General features: G+C 38.7%; 1 protein-coding gene across 1 annotated transcript; it reads left to right on the plus strand.

Moving 5' to 3' along the window:
* The first annotated feature begins 2362 nt into the window (after positions 1–2362).
* On the plus strand, positions 2363–20374 carry LOC135482300 (ras-related and estrogen-regulated growth inhibitor-like). The gene is made up of 5 exons (XM_064762217.1): positions 2363–2922; positions 14078–14134; positions 14453–14526; positions 18111–18318; positions 19870–20374. Exons 1-5 carry the CDS (start codon positions 2799–2801, stop codon positions 20034–20036), a joined length of 630 nt encoding a protein of 209 aa, XP_064618287.1. The 5' UTR covers positions 2363–2798; the 3' UTR covers positions 20037–20374.
* Positions 20375–20481: the final 107 nt, after the last annotated feature.

The following is a 20481-nucleotide window of genomic DNA, read 5'->3' on the forward strand; positions in this document are numbered from 1 at the left end:
CCATTAGTTCGTATATATGTCCAAAATGTTTACAAGCCATAATAATTGAAGTACAGACTCGATTCTTTCCGATTAAGTCTGATATCCCGGCTCCTTCTGGCTACTGTTTAATATCAATCGCATGTGCTTCGGTAATGCCCCTCCTTTATGATTACAGGAACTACCGAGGACTACTTCCATGTGCTACTCATAAACTGTGCATCTGGGTTCGGTTTTTCCCATTTAAAATGTACGAGGCAACCCGTAGCCGATGACGTAGTACCTCGAGTAGAATGAACTGACAACATGCACGCTGTTCTCCGTGCGCTTAAGAGGTCCTGTAAGGGATAACGCGAGAGCTGATAAGAATGCGTGGCACTTGAAAGGAAAGAAAGTACAGATGCCTTGTCGATAAAACTTCCTTACATGAAACATTGGTTCTGTTGGCGTTACAGAGCTGTATTTACAATAAATGTCCGGTTTCTGTTTCACCAGTAGTACGTGGGAAGATCTGAAGTGATGTGTGGATGGTCGGGGGTCTCCCGCGAACTCTGCCCAGCTTCCTCCCACCATAATGCTGGCTGCTGTTGTATAAATGAAATATTCTTGAGTATGCCGTAAAATACAAGTCAAATAAATAAATGAATCTATTTTCACCAGAAGAATCAATGTACAATTAAATATTCTTAATCAAAAGCGAATGTTGTTTCTTAACTGCTTGTCTTTTGGACAGAATGGTAAATGAAAGTAGGCGACTGCACTATCTTATGATTAATTTTCTTGATTAACTTATGTGTTTCTATAGAACACTATATCATTTATAAAACGAACATAGTAAAGCAAAGTTGCGATACATTTATTTCTTCGTAATTCACCGAGCTTTTAATGAATAGGCCTACATTGTGTGTTTAATAAAATCTGTGCGATTGATTCCATTGTTTGATCAATGATGGCAGAGTATATCGCTGTTGATATGTCCGTATATACTGAAACAACGTGCGACTAACTTGATTGTTTGATCAATGATGGCAGAGAATACCGCTGTTGATATGTCAATTTATGCTGAAACAAGGTGCGACTGATTCGATTGTTTGATCAATGATGGCAGAGTATACCGCTGTTGATATGTCCGTATATACTGAAACAACGTGCGACTAATTTGATCAATGATGGCAGAGTATACCCCTGTTGATATGTCTGTATATACTGAAACAACGTGCGACTAATTTGATTGTTTGATCAATGATGGCAGAGTATACCGCTGTTGATATCTCCGTATATACTGAAACAACGTGCGACTAATTTGATTGTTTGATCAATGATGGCAGAGTATACCGCTGTTGATATGTCCGTTTATACTGAAACAACGTGCGACTAATTTGATTGTTTGATCAATGATGGCAGAGTATACCGCTGTTGATATGTCAATTTATGCTGAAACAACGTGCGACTGATTTGATTGTTTGATCAATGATGGCAGAGAATACCGCTATTGATGTGTCTGTTTATGCTGAAACAACGCGGGACTGATTCGATTGTTTGATCAATGATGGCAGAGAATACCACTATTGATGTGTCTGTTTATGCTGAAACAACGTGCGACTGATTCGATTGTTTGATCAATGATGGCAGAGAATACCGCTATTGATGTGTCTGTTTATGCTGAAACAAATTGCGACTAATTTGATTGTTTGATCAACGATGGCAGAGTATACCACTATTGATGTGTCTGTTTATGCTGAAACAACGTGTGACTGATTCGATTGTTTGATCAACGATGGCAGAGAATACCACTATTGATGTGTCCATTTATGCTGAAACAACGTGCGACTGATTCGATTGTTTGATCAACGATGGCAGAGTATACCACTATTGATGTGTCCATTTATACTGAAACAACGTGAGATAATATATTATGTGTAAACATTATGCTGTGGAACATACCAACATCTTCATCGTCATTATTTCGATTTAGATATGTTTGAATTATTTCAATTTGAAATGTTTGAACTTTGCTTGGGCTAAGTTTAAAATGTGTCTAAATCTATTGTGTATAGGCCAGATCATCGTGTTATTGGCATAACGATGTGTCTGTATCAGTTTCCATTTTCTTTGATGACCAGTAGCCATCATGTTCTGTGAGTAACCGTACCAGTTTAGAAGTCTGACCTACTAGCAACAAGTTCACCTGAACATATTTAACTCATTAATTATATTGACATGTCTGAAGAAGTTGTATAGGCCATATATCTAGGGTAAGCTAGTAAACATCGTTTGTCTTCGGATTGGCGAGAGCAGTCGAAGCCATATGTATATATAGAAACCCCCGAAGAAGTGTTTCCATGATTTGCGCAGTGGGCCACTGGAAGGCGATGGTATTTCTGGCCTGATGAGGTGTGGATATTGGATGGCCACGACAGTCGGAGAAGAGAGTACAACAGACGGTTGGCCGCTGGACTAGTTCACTGTGCCTTTTCACCTGGTTCTGAGAGAAAACGCCGGCGGTGAATGCTCTGGAGTAAAACACACCCCGTTGCTACTGCTGCTGCTGCTGGGATAATCTAGATGTGGATTGTTATCACGCGGATAGTGTTCGCTGGACGCTTTTTCACTGAAGACGAACACAGTTTTGTGGTAGGCCCGTATATGCAGGCATTCACCTGTGCGTTTTACAATACGTGGTAAATGATGATATCGGGACCAAATTAATGGGAAAACCTACAGTGCGTCTTTAACAGTGTTTCATGTTCGCGCATACTTTCTATCGTTTTTGTTGAGACATCTGTTTTCCTTTAGATTTCATTTTATACCGTATAAAAATGAGCGGACCAGGTACAGAATCAGGTACGGGAACAACTCTCCGGCCCTACCTACGGAGAAAGAAATCGTCCTTAGGGGAGACCAAAGTGGCCATGGTTGGAATGGACGGAGTTGGCAAAAGTGGTGAGTAATTTGAAATTGCCTATTAGTGTTGTAAAGATGGATGTGTTCTATCAGGCAGTAGCCATTGCCTAAGACACTGACAGATTTCTACCGGGAAGGTTATTACCTGCAGATGTGTAGAGATGCTTAACTCCGTAGGTCGTCTCACTCACGCTATGGCTACTTCGCTAATTGCTGGGTCAAAGGTCGCTCTTGCATTCGTCTCAGATAGTGGTAGTTCCAACAGACACCGATCTGCACATGGACTTTGGAAAGTAACACAAATCCGCATTTAGTAAGATCGCTAATGCCTGAATGTTCAGCCACTGGCTGAAAAGAATGTAAAAAAGTACATAGAAATAATACATTCGTACAATATTAATAGAAAATATATGTGGACATGCCATCCTCCGCTCATTTAATTATATCATTTTAAGTAATATCCAGTCATGCCAGTTAGCGGAATGGCACCCTATAACTTTGCTAGCGTTTAGAGCTTGACGAATTAAGTGTGATTGTTGGCACACGTGTGTATGTATACCACGCGGTTATTATATAACTCTCCCAGTCGACGACTACAGCGAAATAATGGGCATCCTGCATTTCTGTTACAATAGCAAATGCTTATACACATGTACATGTATATATACTTGATCATCTGGGCCGAGTTGTTCGAAAGTTTATTTGCATATACTTGTCATATTTTATATTTAAAATTTGAGCCAAACTCAGCAGTCAATGCAGTTCTCCACAGTCAAAATATAACAGCAGCGATTTTAGTTCATAGTTAATATACTGGTGCGCAATTCTTTAGGCTAAGTACAGTATTGAAGGCTTGGCAGAAAGTTAAATCTGATATTAAGTCTAAAACAAGCTTTGGACGAACCGTGCCCTGTGGTATGCGCATGTACATATATTAGCTTAGAAATCATAAATGCTCAATCAGCACGGAACACAGTGGACGCAACGTTTATTTGTTTTAATAAGTGTATGCCGAATTTCGAAGTATACTTTGATCCATTTTATAAATAGCACTTATTATCCTTATCTTAGCCTGAGTTAAACCTTGAACATTTGGCAATGAACAATTAACGGTGTATGAAACTTATTCAATCTTCTTGGATGAAGTTTTCTGTAACTCTATTCTGTTGGTTCATGTAAACAAGTGGCATCGCGAAAATGAGGCCACATTTGTTATGAATCTGTTAGCAGGCTGCTGGGTTCTACTTGTTCCTTTTCCTTGGCTACTGCCTCTTGGGATATTATTTCCTGACAGTTTCCGTCATAAGAAAATAAGTTCGATAACGAGAACCCTGCCATCTTGACAAGCTTACAGAAACAAGGCCATTACGCAAGAAACGTGGTGTAAACTCGATACATGATCCAAGCTCTATGTACGCGTTTGCTTCAGATATAGTACATCTATACATGTATGATTTGCGTTGCAGCAGGTTCACATATAAACCTGTTGGACTATTACTGACAATTTGGGGCTTTTGGGGGGTTTTCTGTTGTTTTAGTGTTAAAGGTATATATGCAAACTAGGTTTTGAAACAGTAACAACAGTTAAGCTAATTACTGCTCAATAATGTAATACACAACTCATAAAATTGCGAAAATAAGATAAGTCTATTATGAACATATTTTGAAAAAGAGGTTATTTATTGCTTGAGTACCTAATTAATATACTTGCACTTCTTATATCAAATATATGTATAACGTTTTCTTATACACAGTATATCACTAATCTTAAAAAATTAATGCTATATAGGATACAATCATTTATGTACAAATCTGTGTACTTTATGGCTGCGCTTAGATTACCGGTATCTCATTTCTAATGAATACTGTATAGAGTATATATATGAACACAACGCTGTACCTCTCCTGTACTTCTTGAAGGTATCTTTGAACTTGAAACGGGTGAGGTACAAACACATCTTATATAGATAGCGAATACTTTCCACATAACATCGCGAGGCTATTGACTAGTCCCACATATTCTTTATGGCTACGCGTAGAATATATCATTTCTAAATAAACAATTTTTCAGTCAGGTGTGTGTGCATATTCTGTGCCTTCTTGCCAGAGAGCGAGTCCATGCCACCAGACTTGACACCTCACCCAGTCACATTATACTGACACCGGGCTAAACAGTCCTGTTTCCTTGCTATAATCTCTTAGTGCGAGGCAGCAGCAAGTACCAGTTTTAAAGTCTTTAGTATGAAGGCGATCCGGGTTTGATCCAGGGTCTCCCGATTTCGAGACGGACACTCTGACTATTTGGCCACTATGGCGGTCATCTCTTACTTAGAACTTGAAGCGGGTGTGTTACTAACACAGCTTACATAGCTAGCGATTGGTTTCTGTACAACAATGTGAAGCCGTTTGCGAGTCACATAGATTACAATCTTTATGCATGGCTACGCTTAGATTATCTCATTTTTAACCTGAAGTCACCTTTGAACTTGTAAAAGGTGTGTACAAACTCAGCTTAGATAGCCAGCTGACCGGTTGGGTGGCCTTATGGTTAAAGTGTCCCCCTCGAAGTTGGGAAACTGGGGATCAACCCCTGTCGGGTCATACGAAAAACTCTCAAAATGGTACAAGCTGTTTTTCTTGGAACCCAGGGCTGAGAAGTTAGAGGAAGGAAACAGGACTGGTTGGCCAGGTGTCAGTATAGTGGGACTGGGTGGGGTGTCATGTCTGCTGTCTTCGGCGTGATACTTCTGTGGCGATAGCACTTTAGTGGCATGGACTCGCCGTGCCACAAGAAGACACAGTGTATATGCACACACAAATAATGATCCCTCTTCGTCATGTGACTGGCAAATTGTTAAAGTACGACGTTAAACCCTAAAATACATACATACATACATACATACATACATACATAGTCAGCAATAGGCTTCTATACATGTATATAGAACCGTTAAGCTATATTGGCCAGTTACACACATTCTGATGTACCACAGAGTTTGAGAAGCCTGCAAAACAAAATACCCCAAGGGAGTGGACTGCGGAAGTTTACCAAACACCTCAAAATTCCTTGAACCTTAGATTTATTCCATATAGTATGGCCTATACGTGCCCTGAAATGCATCATAACACACTGGACCAGAGACCAGTATAGGGTTATCAGGCCGTTCATGGGGCCCTCACTTCCGCTCTCTTGTGCCCTGTCCGCATTCTGTTTGGTCTTTGTTTACAGGAACTCTACCTCTAAATATACAACAAATGTACTTTGTTAGAGCCCGCGGTATGGAAACAGCCCTCTCTGGATACCGGAATCTGGTTACCATATGACCGTTAATTTCAGCCTAAACCCCCTGCTAAGGTGTCCGTTGTACTTCCCCTTTTGTGAAAATCGTGTATATACATGTGCACCCAGCATGCACGCTGACACTATAAGTCAAAGACATTTTTGAGTTAATCGAATTTTTGTAGGTTGCGGAAACATGTGATTCCTTGAAAATCTCAGCGCGAGAGCTTTTACAGGAACCAATTCTGTTACATTCATTTTACGTATAGGCCTACATACCTTTCTTTACGGTCATTTAATTATCGACAGGCTTCTTAAATTAGCCCTGGTAATACCATATTATCTCTTGTAATTACCAAGTTCCAAATGTGATGTTGCAAGGGTAAAGAGGACCATAGACACGAACTACAGTTTACATGTACACGTAAGAATGAAGCCACAATAGGGCTTTCAACACGGTGCATTTTGTATGTATATTGTACATGCACAATTTCAACGTCGTCACTTTCAGATGTCGCCTTTGCAGTGTTTTACGTTGATTCTACTCATGTACATAGGCATAGACGTGTATATCATCACAAACGTCACTGCACGTGAAAGCTTATCCTCTGTATATAATTAACATGATCACAATTTGATGCGCTCAAAACGATATTTTTTGACCACAAAAATATGCGGTGACAATTCAAATTCTAAAATCTGCTTAATTTCAGTAGTGCTGAATTCTACAATACCATTGCGTGTCGTATTCGACAAATATTGGTCTACTTTTTACATATATGTTTACGTTGGCGTACGACCATAGTATACGGTGTATGGTTTCTCTCAAGCAGTGCAAACCTAAGTGGTGGTTGAATGGCCCTATAACGTTACATCATCGGGAAACTTTGTTTATGTTCTGGGTAAATGCATGTATGTGGCTTTTACCTGGAAGGCTTTCACCGAAGTGGTCCATTAATGTCTGAGAATTTGTGATGACTGGTGAGATTGGTAACTGTGGTGAACCTTATTTTCAACCAACTACGGTAAATGACCTAAAAATTTGCGCCTCAAAAGTGAATTTTTAGAATGAAATAAATTTTTCCTTGCCATGCATAGTGCTGAAACTTACACTGTTCTAGTTGGGTATCATCTTACACCCCAATTACACCGTAAAAACATCTTTTTCAAATCTGCTAAAATTCAAGATGCAGACAAAATGTGCTACTATCATGGACGAATTTGTAGGTCATTTAACGTATATACGCAGTATACAGTACGTTTTTTGGGATTAATTCTTCAGCGCACTCGGTACAAACATATGATGATCGCAATATTGTTGCTCCTGGTCTAATAAATGTACGGTTTATAGTCAAAGCAAGAGTCCTTCGTTTTATACTGGTTGCTAACGGACAGTGCTTCCTTGGAACACTTGAAAAAAAGGCTCACGAGCGCAATCTCTTTCATGCATCTCCAAGCTACTTTATAAAATTTCAAAGAGAAAAGAAAGAATTTCGCGATGAAAAAGATCTTTCATCGATGGCTGCGTCTGTGTTGTCGCGCCAACAAACTGTTGCAAGTGAAATTTCTCTGAAGCTAAACATCTTTGATTTTCACGTTTCCACTACCATTGTGTATAAGAAGAGCCCATGCTTACATGAGCTGATCAAAGAAACCAATTTAAACTGCATCAATTCCGCGTAGATGGTTGAGGTACTATACAAAGGGGTTGCATTTTGTACCATTACAGATCCGTCGGTGACTATTTATAGATACACGCATACCTTTAAAGAAACTACTGTAGTGGTTAATTGCACACAATCACAGAGGAGCCGAGTTAAACGCACAGCTTTTCAAGTACGTGTACAGCTTCTTAAAACGTTCGTTAAAGTTAAAGACTAGTGCATATATAGTTTAATTCTCATTCACCATGTTTGGTAGGATATGTACGAAAAGAAACACCACTAATGTTTTATTTTTATTTTAGCAAGAATTAACATTACATCAGAAGAAGACTTATGAATTATGGATATGTTTAAATCCTGTAGAGTAAGGATATTTGAAACTTGTACAGTATGGGTGACAAAAAGTACTTGTACTGCGATATTCCAAACAGGTGTTTATTGTTTTATTTCTGGGACTATTTTGACGTACATGTACTTGCCTCTGGTCGCTTTCCTGAATTCAATTGTACTTTAAACCAGCTGACTTCATGGTGTTCATATAGAATGTGTTTGCTTTGTCGTGAATTGGAAACCCAAGGCAAAAAAACCCCCCAAAACTTGTTAACTATATATTTGTTTTACTTTCAAATGTTAAAATAATATACACAGCTGTTGACAACAAGGGTAAATTAACCATTTTATAGTTGTAGTGGTGCTGAAGTCAAGGATAAGATACAACGTCTCAGAGATAACGTTTCACCGACTGTTGACTCAGTTGTCTGGGATATCACCTTTCATTGAATATACCCACCTTTTTAACTTTTCCCCGTGGAGACCACAGCATGCGGCTAGACCAAACGCTATATAGGCAGTCATGTGCCTACTGTTATGTCAAGAGGGTACTTCGTCTGTGCTCTGTGGGTTACAAAGTTCTGCAGGCTCGAAAATTTACTGCATGTGCACCATTTCCTATATCTGCAGCTGCACTTCTCAACGCCCAAGGGAAGCAAATGTTAAGTTTATGTTCAAGAAACGTTAAATGGCTATCAAGTACACAAGGAACGTGATAAGTGTGGACTGAGCTGTTATCGCTTGCCATTTATTCTACACATATATCCTTCACACCTTTCATCGCCAATCACATCTGTATACTCTCCTGCTAGTTGGAATGCTATTTCATGCATTTTGGAACTAAGACACAAATCGGTGCAAACGTTATTCATGTGTGTTTTAAATTAGCATTAAGAAATTGTCGATAGCTGAATACATATCACTGCATAATTAACATTTGAAGTATAGAGTAAGCCTGTAAGCCATGGGATACTATCCCAAAGACTTCTCAAGTGTTTTTTCTCTTCATGTGGCACCTCTCAGTTCTTCTGTTATATTTATAAATAGACCTCAGTTGCCCTACAGCAGGTTTTGGACACAGGTCCAAAGCCTTCAGACCACTTTTTGGAGCATGTGTATATTGGATGTGAAACACACCCACGCCATTGCACATTCCAATTTTCCAAAAGGTGTTGAATGAGTTAAACTTAACCGCAACCTATATTCTGAAAAGAGAGCTAAGCTTGACCCAAAACTTTCTTAAACCTGGCTGGCAAAGCACTTCTGTGTAAATTAACACTGACAACTCGACCTCGATTCTTGCCATTCTTTTACACTTATGATGGTTACATTGACTAAACTCAAATATTCAAATTGATTATGGCCACTAATGAAAGGAACTTACAAACTGACAATCTTTTAAACAAAAATGCTATTTTATGCAGATTTAACTAAAAATATAAATTTTCTACCTAATGTGAACTTAGTTTTAGCGTTTATATATTTGTTCATTTCCTTTAACAGGAGCCTATAACCTTTCTCATTAATAAATATTAGCAAAATTATGACGAGAAACGATGTACAAGCTAAATGTAGGAACTTTGTCGAATAGAGTCAGGGCACTTTAGAGTTTTAGCAAATAGAACAGTGTTTTATTATTCGTGAATTTTTATGGCATATTAGGGTATTGCCAGACAGTTATAATAACTAGAACTGTTTGTTAGCACTGTTAATTCCACATTCAGACAAACCGGTACTCATTTTTACGATTCACACAGTATTACCAGCGTTTGATGATGAATGTTCGAAACTTAAAGGAAACAGTTAGCTCCAAATTATATTCAGATAGACTGCTAAAAGTTATATCTTAGACTACTTTTACTCATATTTTAAAATGGGCTTGATGGGCTCTATGACTAGTTCCAACGTACGGTGACGTCACATTACCTATTTTTGGGTTTGTATCCACGAGGACAATTCTGTGTGAACATTATTTATCCTTGGACAGTATGAGCTATTCCAACATTAAACGTTGTGTTGAGAATAGGACAAATTTCTTGTAGAGTCAGAATGCCTAAACATCGGCTTTAAGGTTGATAAAAAAAAACTTTCGTAAGAAAATCTTAGACAAATCTAAAGACAAGTTTACGGTAAAAATGTACAATGCACTCCATTACATTATATACCTTGAATTGGTTATTCGACTGTTCTTTGAGTATGAAGGAGAAAACCCAGAAGTCAGACTTAAGCATGTCAGTAAGACCTGACGGGCTGATATATTGGGCAGGTGATAAATGGTAGTCCTGACCCACAGAACAGCGGCATACCTCGCCCAGGGCATGAACCAAATCTGTCCCGGGGTCAGTCTCACGCCGGTGAACTCTGTATACATGTGAGTTCTTTGAGCTATACTGTACCTCGACTGGGAGGTTCAAGCAGTAGAACACTATTGACTATGACCTTGTTAAAATGTCAGGTTTTGTTATTGGTGCTAATGTGAAATGTTTCATTTTTGGGGGAAAATATATATGGAAAAGTGTTAGTAAATTAATGCGTTTTTAGAAAAAAAAGCATAACATCGTGTTTTGCAAAGAGATAAACAAGTTGTGGAAAAGGGGCCACCATGTTAAAACGTTTGAATGCTACATTTATCCTTGTAATCAAATTAAGTGATTGTACTTCGAAAGTGACGCCATATTGGTAAAACCTTTACACAGATATATTGTATACAATACACCCAATAAATATATATATATATATATATATATATATATATATATATATATATATATATATATATATATATATATATATATATATATATATATTGTATATATATGTATATTGGTACATTTGATGGACGTTAATTTTATGTTGAAGTAAAATCCGCCTTAATGACTCAGATGGTTCTTTCTGGTTCAGGCTACACCGCTGCATATATGCCTACACGCAGGTAATTTTGGAGGCGATGTATTCCAGCAGCCCAAGGCCGACGACTAGGCCATTTTACAAAATCGTCTGTAATTAGCATAAAACTTGCCCAACAACTTTGTAGTACTAATATGAGACGAACTTGACCAACTCGCATCGTTCAGATTGGCTGTTGCCATGGTGTCCGAGACCATATTAGATTTTTTCCTGGATTTTGTATTTTAGCAAATGTACGCAAGGTGGTGCAAATTAGCCTATCAGAAATATATCCACTGAGAAGATAACTTCTGTAAGTATCTTGTTTGATTTGTCAACAGAAAATTTAATCCTGTTTGCATTTCTTAAAATTTAATTAATTTAGAAATTTTAGAAAATTTTTAGAACAATGGTTTAAAAATGTGATGGCCAGGCCAGCCTCCGCCTGCCTTGAGCTACTGGAGTAGTCTTAATTCAACCAAATAGCTTTATCCGAGGCCTACCACAATACGGGACGGCGTCGTATAAGTGAAATATTCTTGAGTACTGCGTAAATCACCAATCAAATAAGTAAATAAGTAACTTTATTTTTTATTATTCCATACACCGTCGTCTCACAACTTATGATTAGTTTTTTTTTCTTTCGTCAAAGATGTATTTAAATACGTGTGTTGCAATGTTTGAAACCTTAGTAAGTCAAGCATGTGGTAATGCTGTTTGAGTGAGTGAGTGCTTGGGGTTTAATGTTGTACTTAACAATTTTTCAGTCACATGACGACGAAGGAATCCTTAGAGTTCATGTAATGTGCCTCCTTGTTGTAGGACGGATTTCCACGGCTCTTTTATCTAGACCTGCTTCACTGAGACGCCTTACCAAAGACAAGTAAGCCGACCCGAACGAGCCACTATACTGATATGTCAACCTGTCGTTTCACTGTCCCCTAATGCGGTTTAAGCATGATGCTTTGCGTCAATCTATCTTATTTGATGAACCATGCACAACAATGATTGCTTTTTAATTTAAAAGCAACAGCTGACTCCTGAGTATACGATTTGCGTACGGAGAGCATATAAAGATCATTGATGGCCTTGTTTTGTTGTATCCGCTACCGGTGATAAATTCGACCGAAGGTTTCTTTATAACGTACCAGTAGAACAGCACAGTGACACGAGCACCTTAAAGCAATGCGGTCGCTGTGCATCAGTCCATGTTCTGCTCACGCTGACTTCCTTTCCGGTAGTGTATGTTGGCTTCTCCGCCTGGTTTCCTTCCACCATATAATGCTGGCCGCCGTCGTATAAATAAACTATTCTTTATTTAGTACGACGTAGAACATCAACTAAATAGATAAATAAATTGTTAAGGATATACTGCCTGGTGTTTAGTCCAGAGAAAATTGTTTCAGTTTCGACTGGAAATGAGTTGAGGCTATATGGTATATTATGCTATTCCCTGACGCCTAGCACTATGGGTGAGGGCATAAGAATGACTTAAACTTGTAATACCGGAACTAAAAAGATGAAAGCATCGGAAATCATAAGACTATGATGTTTATTTTTAAGCTCTGTTTTATTGAGAAACTTTAATACATGCGTCGAATTAAGCTAAACTAAAATCGTTTTATTCTGTATGGTTTCGTGCATGACTTTCTTGTTAAAGCGATTAACTTATGCAAAGACAGTATATTATCATGCACTCAGTATCTATGCCCGTCTTCGTCGCTTTAGACTTTCCCACTTCCTCATGGGCTGTTGTAAAAGCAGAATATTGTTCACACAATATCAATATCTGGTTCAGTTAACCTCATCAGGCACTCATCACACAGTTTGCTTGTTGTATTATTGGCCTTGTAAATCCTTTGTTACAAAGGCGAAATATACACAGATATATACAATATATTATTGTACGTTGAAACATGAGTTTTCTATTACTACAAATCTGGTCACCACATGTTTTCCCTGACATTTGAAGCAGCTCCTGTGGGGAGACCAGTGCTCTACTTCTTGAGGGCAACCGCCGGTCAAGGCTGTATATTAGCTCGTTTTCTACTGGGGTGTCAAAGGTAGCATTATACACGTTCACTCCGCCTTTCTTACCATGAAAATATAGAGTGTGTGGCTGTGGATAAAATACTGTAATAAAAATGACAATACCCTGGCTTTGGCCGGCATGAACACAAGCGTATTTTGATTCAGTTAATATATTCAGTACGGCTAAGGATATACTTAAAAAACATTCTTGGAGATCTATTGTCACATGGTAACTATTTTATCGGCTTGAGACAAGAACAGCTAGATTTCATCGCCAAAGGACAAGGCATAATAACTGTATTGCTTTAACACGGAGTCTCTTGTTTTTATCTCGTTATCGGTAACATAGTAAATGTCGTCTTTTTATAGGAGAGTTTTCATGAAACTGCCAATTTTGTGATCCTTTTATATATGGATTGGTGATACTTGTGCTCATGATAATGTATGAAGTGGTGCTATAATAAACTTAACCGTGCCCATACCAAATTGTGGATCGGGAAGCAGTAATGGAGATATATCTTGACAGTCAATCAGATAAGCCTTATTTTTACGCTGTGAAAAACTTAAACGCTTTCTGGATCCATGTTCTTTAGCATTAAGATTGAAGCATCTGCCAAAGTGCTTAGCAAAGATGAGAATTTACTGTGTGCAGTTAAAGAAGACAGGGTTTTCACGGTAATTGTGTTTTTCTGCTACACTTAATTTCAACTGCTGGCAGGTACCTAATGTTCCGTGAACGCCAGCTCAACGAGGGTTTCCCAACTGCATACCAAGAGTCGAGAAGACGACTATGAGAGGAGGATAAAATACATATATTCTAACGTAGACATATACACTCACCTAAACGTGTCTGACGGGATTCTAATGGAACACTGATTGTTTTACAAATTACAATGTCACTTTCATTCTGAGAACAATTGTTGATGTTTTCCTTGCGTCTGCAATGATTCAAATGGTAGTTTATGAATTTCGTTGAAACTGTAGTTTTTCTTATTTGTTGTAGCTATTGCTGTTCGTTTCTTAACACGGAGGTTTATTGGAGAATACGACCAAACTTCAGGTAATGGTTTTTGATATATACACACGTTTTCTAAAATTAAACATATACAGTCATGAAGGCCATACTCAAGACTTTTCACCTGTGTGATAGGATAGGAATTTTGTGGGGGATTTTAGAATCAGAACATTTATTACCATCAAGACCAAAGGAACAATGAAATAGCTATATCAGATTGCTACACAAAAGCAATCAGAGCTTTCCGACTAACGTGAACCAGTGTAGGTATGTGCCTATGTATATTTTCGTTTTCCATGCAGCTGGACATTATTCTGTGAATATCAGAACGAATAGCCTGTACATGTATTGTCTTTATTTCAGAATCTAAATACAAGTACACAACGGTTGTCGATGGTGAATCCGTCTCGTTTGAAATACTGGACACCCGATCTACGGTAGGTGTTTAATTTTTAGTAATTCTATACTAGTCATGTCTTATAAATTGCAAGTAACATCATTTTGTATTTCTTTTACCTAATTCTGCTTACGCCATAGTGCTAGGGGACGTGTAATTTACTACTATTTAAGAATTTGCCTAAAGAGTTAGAATAATAAGCCTACCCTAATTTTGTTTAATCGAGCATACAGGCAATATTTTACTGGTTATGTTTGAGCATTTGCCAACTATCACACAGTCGTTGCTGCTCTGGTTTTACTCTCTATAAGCTGTATGTTTGGAAGGTAGATAAGGCCATCATCGTACCATCGTCCCATCGCCCGGCCATGGCACCGTTAGCACCATTCTCAAAAAGTTATCACTTATACGAGGGGGGGGGGAGGGGGCGGGCAGCTTTATGACTGGATGAAACCGGAGTTATCGTCTGGACTCTGCAGCAATAGGGTTATTGAGTGCCACAAAGAATGTAAATATAACCAAACTATAGACACTGCGACAAAGCTACCAAATCCACCTATTGCATACCCCGGTTTGTTGCATAATCTTATCCTACAAAACGCTGTATATAGGTGAAACACGTAAGACATCGAAACCTAAAGCCGTGGCGAAATGTCCTGATCTGTTTTCAATAACAACAATACAGTGGTAAATGCTCAAGCAGAGATACTTTAAATAAGACTGTGCGGTCTATCTGAATGAACCTACATCATTTCTCCGTCTTAGCTCGGAATGTCTGGTGTTCGGCAGAGGCAGTACATATGTAACACACATAACTGTAAGCACTTTGTCCTGACATATACTCATTTTCCTTTGGCAACCTCTGGATACCTGATGTAAAAACAAAGAGAGATATGATTTATCGTGTTGTCTTCTACACACTTCATGTTTATCTACATAGATCATTTCAAGCATTGAGCTGCATGTTAGGTATGTAATGATCTGGTGAAAGTCCAAATGGCTCGTTATTTTTCCTCTTTCACATCTATAGTTTACTTTCGTTTGGTTTTTACGTTGATGGATTCGGTAATAATAACACGGTGTTTTCTTACTGCGTCAATTTAATTAGGTTGGCATGTGTGTGGTGCAGCGATATTAATGTTCAGCTGTTTCAACACCGACTTGACGCCTCGTCAACTCATTATTTACTGACACCAGGATGGCGTACGTTGTGTGTTCATTTAAGGTGTGGTAACAATAGTAATATTGCGCTGACAATGTGATGACACAGTTCATCCCAAAAATTTAGAGTAAATGAAGAGTAAAAATTTAGCTTGTTAAGTGATGTGAGATTGACTTATTATGCTCGTATAATTCAGCATATATTTTACAACCGGAAACGCTTGTTACATTATTCAAAATTGTGTGCATGGCTGCAAGTTAATCAAAAAGATTTTGCAGGGATGCTGCGTTTACTACCAACCCTCTTTATTCCAATATTCTTATTTTCTCTCAAGCATACTTGTTTTTATCCTTCTTTCATGTAAGCAAGCTGCGAGCCTCCTCGGCTCAGTTGGTTGGCGCGCTAGATCAGTGTAAAGACCCAGAAGCCTGTCACCATTGCGGCCGTTGTGAGTTCAAGTCCAGCTCATGCTGGCTTCCTTTCGGGCCGTACGTGGGAAGGTCAGCGAGCAGCCTGTGGATGGTCGTGGGTTTCCCCCGATCCCTGCTCGGTTTCCTCCCACCAAAATGCCGTCGTATAAGTGAAATATTCTTGAGTATGGCGTATAACATCAAGCAAATGAATAAATAAATAAATTTAAGCAAGCTTATATGTTGTCAGTGGCTATAGGTGCTTTTTGTCCTGTATGTGTAGAATGAAGATTTACCTTAGGTACTTTTAATTTTCATATTCAACCACTGGAACCTGTGGTATCGTATGGGCTAATTTGATTGTAAATAAAGTGGAAATACATGATATACATGACATTCGGAAAATAACAGTAGTACAGTCAAGCTCAACCGACGTCCTTAAAATAAATTATGAGTCATGAGATAAGCAATTGATTTCAATATCGACTTATGTCTAAACTTTTGGTTGAGAAATTTCTTGACACTACTGCATGTAGATAATTATCCATCGGTATCATAAAATGTTTGCTGTCTCAAAATAATTAGGAAAAAGAACAAAATAAAATTATAAACAGCAACATGCATTAAAAGTCTCTATAAGTGTCTGTAAAAAAGAAACATCTCTCCCGAGCAAATGGAAGGTTTAACTTCAAATCGTTCTTTTCAATAACCATCCTGCAATGAAAGAGTACACATTTTAGGCAAAATGAAGTACATATCAATTTACAGCTGTATATTCAGGTACAAAGTCTACATAAGTACAAGACTTCTGAGCCCAGTTATTCGAAAGTGTACAGCCTTAGTTAATATTGGTATTAAGCCATCTTTTATATTAAAAATTTTAGCCAAACTTAGCAGCCAATGCAGTTCTCCAAAGTCAGATTATAACAGCTGCAGATTTAGTTCATATTTAATGTTATGTTACACCATTTTTAGGCTACAAACTTGAAGACGTGGCTTAAAGTTATGTCTGGCTATTAAATCTTGAACCTGTTTTGAACAATTGGGCCCTTGGCATCAGATAAATGGCGTGTGGCACTATTAGAGCGTCTCTGTGCATACTATGTACCCGTAAATACAAACAACTAGAACTAATGATGTTGACTGTTGAACCTTTTAACTCCGGGTATTTAGTAAACCACTCCAGTGATTGGCTAACGTTTCTAGTCTCGCGGGAACAAATTAATCTTACGTCGCACCTGTTGTTTCTAGTTTATGCTGTAACGATTTTTGGCGTGCTAACATTCCGCTCTCTGTTCTTGCCGTAACTCAAACCAACGCTTTGTTGTTTTCCCGGATACAAGTCACAAGTGCTTTGCCAACTCCTGTAGGCCTCCATCACAAGGTTAGCTCTCTGGGGAAGACAGCACACCAGCGTTGCATCCCAGTAGACTGCTGAAGGACTTTATCTTATATTCTAGATGAAGGAGAACGCATAGGCCTAAGTGTCGCCCAAAAAAGTACCAAATGATTATAGACAAAATGTTTTTACTATGACAAACGTTTAAATCTTCATCCGGAAGCCTAATTTGTCTTCATCTTTCCAATGAAAGCATCAAAGATTGATCTTCATGCGTGAATTTGACGTGACATGTCACTCCTCCCACTGGGCTAAAACACAAGCATTTGCGTGATCTGTCCCAGAATTAAAAGCATACAATAAAAACTAAATTTTTGTGCATATTTTGCATACTCGTGGAATTTTAATGTGTAGCATTGCAATCTTGTAGCGAAACGTTAATTAATTACACAACCGTGCTACAACTATATGTACATGTATTAATTATAAAAACACAATTACCTGTAACAGACAGGTGCAACGACTCACGTCAGGTTCAACGCTTTTGTTCAACGCCTTGAGCAAGAGTCGCCGCTTCAGTACCCAATCAAAGTTCATTAGAGCCATTTACTTAAGCCAGGCTCCATTACTAAAGGATGCTCGAATATTTCTAGGATCTGTTTGTCTCCAGTCATTTGTTTGGTTTAAAACGTGTCTAATATATTCGGTTGCAGGACGGGGACCATGGTGCTCGTGATGACGTCATACGGTGGGCGGACGGATTTATGTTAATATACTCTGTGACGAGCCGAAAGAGTTTCGACGCTCTTCACGACATCAAACGTCGGATAGAAGAGGGTAAGAAGGCTACCCACGTCCCCATGGTGGTTCTAGGCAACAAATCCGATATGACACACGTGCGACAGGTTACCAACGACGAAGGTACGACCGTTATAAATGTGGATGAATTAAGTGAGAAATGTTTAAAAGTATACTTATGCTATCACACTTATTTCAGTCAGGCATGCATAGACAGTATAGACAATGTGCTCGAGAGATGCTCAAGAATAGTTTACTTATATTGTCAAGTTCATGTGTAACCTAATACAAGAGAGTGAAATATCTCACCTGGCTTCCCATGCGAAAGTGTGTATTGAACACCCAACCTGCATGGTCAAGACATAAAGGTCTGGGAGGGTCTAGACGGCAGATCTTAATAATGTTACTGTTGACGTCGTTGAGAGGCATTTGGAAGTGGAAGCGGAAAACATTACAAAGTTGTAGTTATGTGCCGAATAACGGTATTAGTATCCACACCGAAACGTCTCTGACAAGAGAGATGTACTTTACAGTTATAAAACTCTATAATAATTTAACGTTCATTTTTATGTGTGTATGAAGTCCTTGTTATGGTACAGTGCCGTCTTGTAGACTGTTTGCTGTTACATCGAATTCCACTGAAATTATTTGGATTAAATACCAATTAAAGTTTTTCTGTAGTTGCGTAAATGGCTGACCATGCAGTATATAGTGGTGTTTTTTATGCCAACCCTTAGCTGCATCTTTAAGCGTTTCCTCGACCCTGGTTATCCTGAACCCACAAACCTGGCCACTGTAGCATAAACATAGTGTATATGTAAGCAATATGTAAAACCCGATTATGCACGTGCATAAAAGAACAGTTAAGACTGACTGCGAAATTTACGTCGATTTCCTAAGAGTAAGTTGAAATGCTGACGTATACAGGTAATCGTAGCGTGAATATTCTGGAGTCGGGTATATAACACCTCCCCTGGTTCTTTCCTTATCGATGACAGGCAAATGAAAAGTCACGAAATACTGAGATAGCCATTTGATTGTGAATGAAAATTGTTGATTATCTGATTATTTATGTAGGAAGTATATAGGCTTTATCTCCCCCCTTCTCTCTTTGATTCAATAACATCTCCACTTGCCGACTTATGCATACAGCATTTGTTATGGCCATTAGGAAACTAATACTGTTACCTGCTAGATAACGGTGGTAAGAGCTGTCGAGCAAAGTTGGCTTTTCTGGCAGATATTTGTTTTTGTTTTCACGGTACAGTAATACACACAGAATGGTGGACTGACAGCTGAAAGACTTCGGTTTAAGATTTTTTTAGGATGTTTCCCCTATATCTAAATATAAGTAAGTGTTGATGGTGCACATGATGGAAAATATACTGAAGCACCTAGTCCTCTCCTATAGTGTTAAATATGTTTCCCTGTGATCAGTAAGTGCATGGTAGTCATCAAAGCATTTCCTAAGCTGAGATATAGTTAGGTCTGTTACAACACCTTTAAGCTCCAGTCACTCTAAAAGTACCGTTAAACACCAAGCACTCTAAAAGTACCGACAGGATGTATATAAATAAAAGGTTACCGGGTTGTACATGTACTTCAGACAAGGGTGTAATGGTGCGAGTTTACGAACTGGGTTTCTAAAGGCTGAAACATGTTATCTTCTAACAGGTGCTCGGCTGGGTGCTGATTTTGCCTGCCCATTTCTGGAACTCTCAGCATCAGAGGATGTGGTTAAAGTGGTGGAAGCCTTTCACAGTCTTTGTCGCGAAGTGGTAGAATACAAACGCCGTTCACGGACATTCTTGGACCGGGTGTTTGGCCTCAAGAAATCTTGATGACACCATGATACTTAATTCCTGGACGAAGCAGATGCAGCCTCACCAGATGACGTGAGTAAGCGATTCTGGGCGGAGCAACGGCATTCGAGCTTCCGGAAAATCGGCATACATGTGTGAGAACTCAGACAACTGGAGCTTTACAGTGCTTAACTGCTTCGGGCTCGGCATTTGCTTTTTTCGGACACCGTGTCCATCCGTCCTAAAACGTTACATGGGTACCTTTACATAAGTGGAATTGCATTCTTGTTCTATGACCGATTGGGTCTGTATGACACATTATATCATTGGAAATGCTCCTTGTCAATGCTGGACGGCATATGTAAACGTTCACCACGTTCTACACGTTCTACTGATTCTGTAACCTAAAAGTACACCAGGTAGTATAGAGAGATATGGTTTTCTCCACCAATCCCCCTTCTACGCAATGGATCCCTTTTGCTGT

This window comes from Liolophura sinensis, chromosome 1, assembly GCF_032854445.1.
Source record: "Liolophura sinensis isolate JHLJ2023 chromosome 1, CUHK_Ljap_v2, whole genome shotgun sequence".
Classification (NCBI taxonomy): domain Eukaryota; kingdom Metazoa; phylum Mollusca; class Polyplacophora; order Chitonida; family Chitonidae; genus Liolophura; species Liolophura sinensis.